Below are 9583 nucleotides of genomic sequence, written 5' to 3' on the forward strand. Positions count from 1 at the left end.
TGATTTTTTCTATACAAATTGGAATCTGGATTTGCCTATAATTGCCAATGATCACATTAATATCAAAGAAACCATGTCAGTGGTTCTTTCTGCGATACGTTGGGGACCTCAGTGGCAAAACAAGAAAGTAATTGTGAACACAGATAATATGATAACCAAGTATGTGTTAAACAAAGAGCCATCTCGCAATCGTAGCTTGATGTGCTTCTTGCGATTCCTGTTTTGGTTGTCAGCCATATTTAACTTTGACTTAGTAGCCAGATATATCCCTGGTCGACTTAATATTGCTGCTGATGCTGCTTCGAGGCTACATGAACCAGATCAACTCAGCCGACTTTATAGCGTCTTGGGAAGTTATGATCTTTTCTTCCACGCTTCAGAACTTCTCAACCATGTGACACCTTTGTTTTTTACTTATAGGTGGGGTTCCCCGAGAATGGGGCTTGAACCGGCTATATTCTACAGTGGAACGTTTGAAAGGCAAGGGATGGGCTAACACTACTCGCAAAACTTATCAAACACACTGGAAGACTTTTAAGGACTTTTGTAGGCAATATGCTCTTCCAGTGTTTCCTGTCAAAAATGCTACTATAGAAATGTATATAGCTTATCTTGTTGATGTCAAAAACTTTACTTATAGCAGTATTAGATCTTATTTGAATATTATTTCTTTGTTATATAAGTCGAACAATTTAACCGATCCTATTCAGAGCTGGACTGTTCAACATTTATTGACTGGAGTCAAGCGAGAACTAGGGGCAGGTCAAAACTGTAAAACACCTGTCACGCCTACTTTGCTTCTTAAAATCCACGCGGCTTTGGATTTACAAAACTATAACAACAAAATTTTTTGGGCTGCTTGTTTGCTTGGTTTTTTTGGCTTCCTTAGACCGATTAATTTTCTTATTAAGGACCATTTTGATCCGGCTGTTGATATACAACGACGCGATGTCCAGATTACAAATGAAGGTTTAATTGTTCGACTTAAAGTCACTAAAACGATTCAGTTTCGCACTAAGGATATCTTTGTATTATTGCCTCATTTGCAAAATCACCCGCTTTGCCCAGTAACTGCGCTTCATAATATCTTATGCCTTCCAGGTACTCCGCTTTCCCCGCTCTTTTTGTTGCAAAATGGCTCTTTCCTGGGTTACAATACTTTTTTGCGATCTTTTCAGTATATTTTGCATGTCATTGGGTTAAACTATAAACTCTATGGCGGACACTCCTTTCGCCGTGGTGCCGCCTCTTGGGCATCTTCTGTCGGTTTAAGCGATAGCAATATCAAACTCCTGGGTTATTGGTCCAGCGAGTGCTTCCAGCGTTATGTGCATTCCGATCTACATCTTCGCCAGCAGGCTATGCATAATTTTTCATGCTTAATCCCTAAAACACTTTAAACAATAGACACAACGTCATTTTTTATACAAGTACGTGTGGGTTTGGGATTTTATGTTGTAAAAATGTTTCGATATTTGTTTTTATATGTATTGTATGTAATTTTCATTCATTGTTCAATTACTTGTTTTTATTGCATTGGATTATTACTTGAAAATGTAATAAATGTTTAGCCACTTTTATATTTTATTTCAATCCTATTGTGCAGCTATTGCAACTTATTGAACGAAGGACAAAGGGTTAAAATTTGAAAAAAAAAATCATCAGGTGGTGTTATGGTTTTAAACTTTAATACAGGGTATACAGAATTTAGCCGCAACTGTTACTTCTTTATGGCAATATGCAACAGCCATGGGAGGTTAAAATAAGCAAACAACTTGATAAACTGGGTAATAGTGAATCCGAAATTATAAAACTTTCATCGCCAAAGTTTAGCTACACCATAAACTTATCCAGGGTTTTGATTAATGGTAAAAACTGTGAGACAATTTAGACGAACATTTACCAGAACATTTACGTGATGGACAAAACCAAGGCTGGTGATGTGAATAGAATTAAATAAAAGTCAGTAGATTCCTTATGTTTATATCCCAAAAAGATCCTCTACTTGGCAGATTGAAAACAAATCCGTTCGATAATCTTGAAAACGATATAGCTAATTTAGCAAAATATGTAATGTGATCATAGGATGAGATTTTAATGCAAGAACCAATTCATTAAATGAGATCCTCCTCATTTGACAAGACCTTCCCTCAATCGGTCACTAAATACCAAAAAATCATTTCTATCGGGAAGAAACAACTACAAAATTTAGTAGATGATGCCAAACAACAAGTCTCTATGTATTCTCAACGGACGCTGTATCGGGGATATGCTAGGAGATAAAACCTGTGTAAACGCTCCAGGTTCTTGACCGATCTCTCTCATTTCCAAAATATTCGCTGTCTAAAAAAATTGTATTAGTTATCTGACCACTGTGTGTTATCAAACCCTATTCAGTAAACCCAAGAAATATTCTTCCTCGACACAGTAAATATCAACATAATTGTAGGTTAAGAAAATGTATCTGGATATCTAACTAAATTATTTTCGGAACACTATACAACATCAAGATATCCGCAAAAACCTTGACATTTTTGATAATGAAATTTCCATCACTTTAGATGAATGGGATATGTTTCACCGAATTTTTTAACTCCAAAACAACCGAATTCTAAGCTTGAAGGTCAACTAGACAAGGGTCTTCTGATCATTATTGAAATCAATAAAACTCTTTATAACGAGATCTCTCATTCTTTAAATCATTAAAGAAGAACAAATCTCCAGGACCGGACATGATCATCACGAATTATCCGATCATCACGAAAATCAATAGGGATCATCTTCATAATGACATTGACACACAAAATAAAAGTCAAAAGAATCCATAAAGAACTGTAGCCTGTAGAGTGAGCACGAGCCAAATGTGAACGGACGGACGGACGGACGGACGGACCGACGGACCGACGGGGTGATTACAATATACGCCCATCTTACGTGTGGGCGTATAAAAATCCTCTTTTATACTCTGCATGACTGATGATTTGTCCACTCGAAATTCCTGGACGCAGACTGTCTTGTATCTCATTGATTTTTTCAATATCGATATCAATCAATCTTCAAAATGTATTAGATCAACCATTGAAAACCATTTCGAAACCTATTACGCTGCCTTTATTCACGGGGAACAGAGTAAACTACGAACCTACGCCAGAGTGTTCATCCTTTGGTAATAGAGAGGGATCGGCACAGACATGTCCTTATAAATAAAAGAGTATGTCAGCATTGGGATCTCCACCAGGTTGTACATCATTTTCTACTAGTATGTCCCAGATACACCCAGCTCCGAGAGAAATAAATAACACCCGGTTATTCTTATTATACAAATTTATGCCTATCCCTTCATATCATATTACACCCACCACCTTTTATAGCAAAAGACATTTCGCGTTTTGTGTATATTGCTTTTGACGAACGTAAAAAGGGACCTTTACTTTACTTTGTTTTCTATATTTTGTATTTATTTTGATGCTTATTCTGCACGTATGATATATCTATATTCATTTAATCTTTTCGCATTATTAACCGTTTTCATAATTGTATGCTGCATACAAAGGACCAAGGCATCTGTACACATGTTCTATATATTAAGCACCATTGTTATTTAAACTATTCTGCATGTATCATCATATATCTATATTATATCTATATTCACCTTATCTTTTCACATTAATGTACTGTTTATATTTGTTTTCTGCCCAAAATGGGCGTAAATGCAATAAATATCATCTTATAGTAGTCGACAGACTATATTACTCAAAGCCAACAAATGAAACTTATCACTTAAGAAAACTGACGTGTGCCTATCCAATGAAATATAAATGACATATCAGACTCTGCACTGGAAGAGTAGACCCTAAGCTGCACTCACCGAAACAAAATCTCTGACTTCATGAAAGCCGATATTTTTTTATTTATATTAAATTTCAGTTACATTTTGCACAAAAGTTATCTCTTTTGGTAGTAAATTATACAAAAATGTGATATCTACGATGACAACGTAGCTGACTTTTAACAAGAACTGAACTGAATAACATCAAGGCCACCAATTACTGCTCTCACTTATAGTGTCTTGTAGAATTGTCTTGTTCTTCCTCTTTATTACACCTTCGAACTTTTTCAATAACAAAATATTAGTAAGGTATAGGATATAAATATTAAAAGTAAAAGAATTGCTTAAATTAATTCGTTAAAGGTATTTGGCAGTATTCTATCGCTTCCCGTAACCACTTAAACATTGTCTTCTATCCACAGATTGGAAATAAAATGAAATGAAATGAATTGAGTTTTACGTCCTACTTGGTCTTGGTCCATAACTTGAAGCCACGTTTCGTCAATACTTGACCGGATGGTGACGACAGAAACGTCTTGATCAATTTGTTTTGCGTAAATAAAACATTATATCTGTTTATATAGTTAATATAGTTTTTGTTCAGAATATGGATTTCACCAAAAAAAGTACACAATGTTTTACCTTCAGGTTCTGTAGGTGGTGAGTTACATATAGACAAATCTTACTATAAAGTGGTACTAACACAAGGAAGTCTTTCACAATCGGCAGTTGCCTATGATTGATCCAACGGCATCTACATCATCAAACAACCCCAACCTTTTCTAGTACTGCTGCCTGCCATCGTTAACCGATGTCTAATACCTCCTCTGGCAAGATAGGCGGGTGTATATCTTTCATTGTTGTAAATGTTCACATCAATGTTTTGGTGATCTAGTAATAGATGAGCAATATCATCCATAAACATTGAAGCGGCTATATGTAACGGACTATCTCCATGCTGGTCTACACAGTTCACATTTGCACCATTATCTATCAACGCCCTGGCGACTGCAAGCTTATTACTTTTGACAGCAACTAAAAGAGGGGTTTCTGAGTTACCATTTTTCAAATCAATGGATACTCTTGCCCTAACGAGTTTAGTTACTGCTGCCGAAATACCATATCTGGCTGCAACATGGAGACTGGTATCTCCCACTTCATTCTTCGTGTCGGGATATTTTAATTTCTCTAACAGTAAGTCAATCGCTTCCATGAAACCGAAACGCATTGCTAGATGTAGAGGAGTATCACCATCAACGTTTGTACTGTGCGTTGAAGCGTTGTTCTCTAACAGTAAAGCCACGATATCTAGTTTATTTGCTACACATGCTAAATGAAGAGGCTGATCTAAATTTGCATTTGCACAATCGACATAGGCGTTTCTTTGCAATAATAACTGTACCACCACTTTGTTATTGCATTGCACGGCTAGATGGAGGGCTGTATTTCCGGTATCATCTTTTTCGTCCACGTCTACGGTTGTTTCCAGTAAAGCGGAGACCTTTTGTACGTCCTCGTGGTTTTTAATTGCTGAATGTAAGGTTAGTGTGTTTCGAGAACTACATGTTGAGGTGCTAGCTGTGATAATAGCAAGAGATGCAGCCCCATCTGAGCTTTTGCCGGCTACTTCGAAGTCCGTAGGCTCAGACATTCTCGAACTTCCAACATTTTCTTCGTTTATTATATCAAATTTCGTTATTCCTTGTTCACCTTCAGACATAATTGGAAAGCTGAAATTTTTTAAATTTTATTTTATTATCAAAGGCTTATAAAAGCTCTATTACAATACACAGTTGGACACCCCTCTTTTGCTATTCTATGAATTGCTTTGTTAAAGGGACAGTTCGCCATCCGTTAGACCGATCGTACCTTAGTTTCAAAACAGGATTTTTTCTAGCTTAGTCAAAGTCAAAATACGACTCGTCTTTTCTGGGGACTCTGTCATATACATATAGAAATAGAAAGTGATATTTCTAGATTGGGGTATTTATGAAGGAATTATGCCTATTTCGTACATTGACAGTACTTCTGAAGACTTATTTACATTCAAGACCCAGAGCAACTCCCCAGTATGGCGAATCTGTACCTTTAACTTGTTTGCTGATGTCTAATTAATTTATATTTTATAGGAACATCGTTTAAAATGATGGTTGTTAGTGTCGAACCTTGAAATTAAATTCAAAGATTTGACTTCCATTATCTGTATCAATATACTAAACTTTATTCATTTTGAATAAGTGATATGAGTATAAACAAGACCAGACCATATGCGAATAAAATAAACTCCTTTATCAAAAACATAAAAAGTTTTGAAACTTCATTCTAAATGATCCTGCATTTAAAATTTTGCAGGATTATTGCTAAAAATGGAATCTTACCTTATGTCTACATTTTCTGGAGATCTAATTGGTTCGCTATTTGGACTCATAAGCTGACGACTGCTCCAAAGTTCTCTTGCTGTCATGGCCTCGAAATTAGGAGGATTGACTTCCTTGAACTGTTGAATTTGAGGTCCAGAGCCAACAGTTCGTTTCATACTGCGTTTCTCAATCAGTACTCTCTCTTTTTGATTAGAGTCAAACATATTACCACTGACTGGCTCCAGTTTAATGAACTGACTTAAAACTCTACCAGCTCTTTGCGGTTTTACAATTTCATCTTGGATATTAACTTTTTCGACTTCAGTATCAGAAAGTGGATCGTCTTCAAGTGATATTTGACCATCTTTGGGAAGCATCTTGTGTTCACCTGACACGGGATTTTCCTTATCAAGACCATCCTGTTCCTGAGACGAATCTGTGGATTGAAATTCAAGGTCTATTTCAATGGATTCTGGAATAATTGTTCTATGCAATAAGGCTTTGAGTTCATCTTTTTGCTTCTCAAGGCGTCGTGCATCTTCAGGTGATTGTGTAGACAAGACTAGTTGTATACATCCACTTTCAATATGCTGTAATTTAGCATTATATATTGTTATCAATTCCGTCACCAAATCGCGTAGGTCGTTATTGTTCTCGTCTACCATTTTTTCAAAAATTTCCTTCTCGAGTTTTAGAGTATCAACTTTTTTCCCGTCTTTAGTGAAACGTATTTTCCATTCGCAGTATGCCTCTTCATCATTACTCCAATTATCATCGTTTTTCCATCTAATAGAGACCAACTTATCTCCCTTGGTTACTACAAAATAATGGAATGCAAAATTGGTATGATATTGTAGATACCTTAAGACATTCCAAAGATCTAATTTACTCCTTCAAGATAAAATGCTCATAGTTTATATGTCAATATGAATAATTCCTAAATTTTCCATATGAGGTAGGCTTGCCGAATTTTACTGGGTAAAATAAAATAAAAGCCAATTTCAATCTATTTGGTTACATCTATAGATAGGAGAGCAACTGAAAAAACGTTCATCGAAAAATCGCAAAATATAACTTGTCAGACAAGGTAACATACACCGTTAAGAGTAATGATGTTTTTCATGATCCTGAAAGCATGAACGTTGACCTCTGGTCAAATAGTTGTCTTGATTTTCCTGAAATCTCACCAAACCACATATTAACACCAAATTTCAAATGAACTCTTTCGCTTTTATTGTGATACACGGATTTAAAATCGTTTAAAGAAATTATCAATCAACAGAAACCCAAATACGAAACCATTAAGTAGAAAATAAAACATTTTGTGATTTATTTACCTTGAAATTCACCGGCTTCTTTCAATTTCTGTTCTAGATCAGGATTAATAGCAATTTCAACTATATCACAGTTGTTTCCGATAGTAATAATTGTAGATTCACCAGGGTTGCTTTTATATTTACATTTCACTTCATTCTTTTCAGACAGAATCACAATGTCTGACGTCACACCGCTCTGAATATTATTGTTGTTAGTATCATCGTCTGAAAAAAAAAACATTAGATAAGACATAGATAATACATAAATAAAAGCCCTTTAGAGGGGACACATTTGTGAACCAGTTTAATGGGGTAAAGCCTTTTTTCTTTTTTAATTTTTTAACTTCAAAAACAGCCTGAATGCTCCCGTCAAAAATACGACTTTCGGTTTATCTACAAAGACCTAAAAACTATTTTATCGAAAGCCTTTTATATGAAATGACTTATCCAAACATGTTTAGTAATATTCAATTTGTTTATTGGTAATCGAAACCGTTTAAGTTTCATTGTAGGAAGCATCAATACGAGTTTTCATTTAAAAAGTACCATGGATACATGAAACAGTATTTATCAAAAACGTTGTCAAAGAAAAGTTTGTGTAAAAGTTGGCTTTACTTATCCTCATCTACCTTTTGAAGTAGCACGAAAGAATACTATTGTATTTTTAGTACCAACTGCCATATGGTCTGGTTTCCCTTGTACATGGACGTGTAGTTTGGATGCTGGGCGCTGCAAGAAAATACTCAAAATGACGTTTTCACACATATTAAATGGAAAAGTCCTGAAGAGTGAAGATTAATTTGTGAAGACATCCAGCGGTTTACAGTGTGTAATATAGGGGGAATTGTTCCATTAAAAGAATTGAAATATCAATAAGCTTATAACAGTACATTTGCCTGAAATTTTTTATACATAAACGACTGGAATGTGGGAAAACAAGGATTTTGGGACTCTAACAACACTTGGCATTGGACATAGTCAGGGAACTTTGCTGTATCAGTCTTTGTGATCAGTGATTGTAAAAGAAAAATGCATTATATCCATTGCGCATGACTAGATGCATGTTGTAATCAGCTGAATATATATATTAGTGTGCCAGTAGATACGTATCGAGGGAACCATCCTTACCTGATTAGCATTAGGAACTGGTTCGTCTTTACTATCCATATTAATTCAAAGGTTACTGATCAATTGGTATTATCACTTTCCCCCAACCTGGAATATTATGAGGTGTTAACCATTTACTTACAAATGTACTTGATTCGATACATTTAGTGGACCACAAATTGTGAGTGTGCAAGTGCCTGTTAGATATATATCAATATTATGTATTAATTATCATAAAGCTGATATCTGCATTGCAATTAACCCTGTTATATTTACATTGTTTTCTATTGATGTAGGCGACTGAAGTGCATTTTATCGTATATATATATATATATATATAGTTTTTCAAGTTGTACTCTTTTGATATGATACTTTTGCTACATATATGAATGGGCCTTGTCAAATAGAGTACATGTATATACATATACATAATAATGATTAAGCTATAAATAAGGAATTTATCGTTTCACTCTAATAAACATAGCAAAATAAATTGTAAAATCATAAACTGTGGAATGTATTTTACGAGTAGCATTGCCCAAGGGAGCAATCTAAAAATAAGTACATACATTGTTACTGTAGGTACATTGTAGAGGTACATTGTAGCTTACCCGTTGTCCAACTGTCTATTTTCCGCTTAATTATGTAACTTCAAGAAAATCTGTTCATATCTTCATCCGAGCCATGTAAATTTTCCTTCATTTTACATCCTTCTTGATGTACTGTATAAAAATCCGGTTTTACAATATAATGATGTAAGCGACAATAACCTACAACGTAGCATAGGGCCTATAAGTGTTATGATATACATGGAGATAAACCTACATGTATATGACGTATTAGTTTAGGTCACCTCAATGCAACTGAATTATGGGAGAGTGAATTATAGCACATCGAAAAAAAGCCTAAGAGGATTAAAAGAGATTGTAAAGAGGTTTTCTGAACTTTTTATGCGTAACGAGATACTAATA

General features: G+C 35.0%; 1 protein-coding gene across 1 annotated transcript; it reads right to left on the bottom strand.

The window, feature by feature from the left end:
• Nucleotides 1–5727: 5727 nt before the first annotated feature.
• Nucleotides 5728–9288, bottom strand: LOTGIDRAFT_235085 (hypothetical protein; the record flags this gene model as incomplete). The annotated part of the gene is made up of 6 exons (XM_009063629.1): nt 9224–9288; nt 8634–8720; nt 8135–8234; nt 7527–7730; nt 6208–7006; nt 5728–5767 (listed from the first exon to the last, which is right to left on the bottom strand). The coding sequence occupies exons 2-6, from the start codon at nt 8670–8672 to the stop codon at nt 5728–5730; spliced, it is 1182 nt and encodes a 393-aa protein (XP_009061877.1). The 5' UTR covers nt 8673–8720; nt 9224–9288.
• Nucleotides 9289–9583: the final 295 nt, after the last annotated feature.

The sequence above is a fragment of the Lottia gigantea genome (assembly GCF_000327385.1).
Source record: "Lottia gigantea unplaced genomic scaffold LOTGIsca_59, whole genome shotgun sequence".
Taxonomy (NCBI): Eukaryota; Metazoa; Mollusca; class Gastropoda; family Lottiidae; genus Lottia; species Lottia gigantea.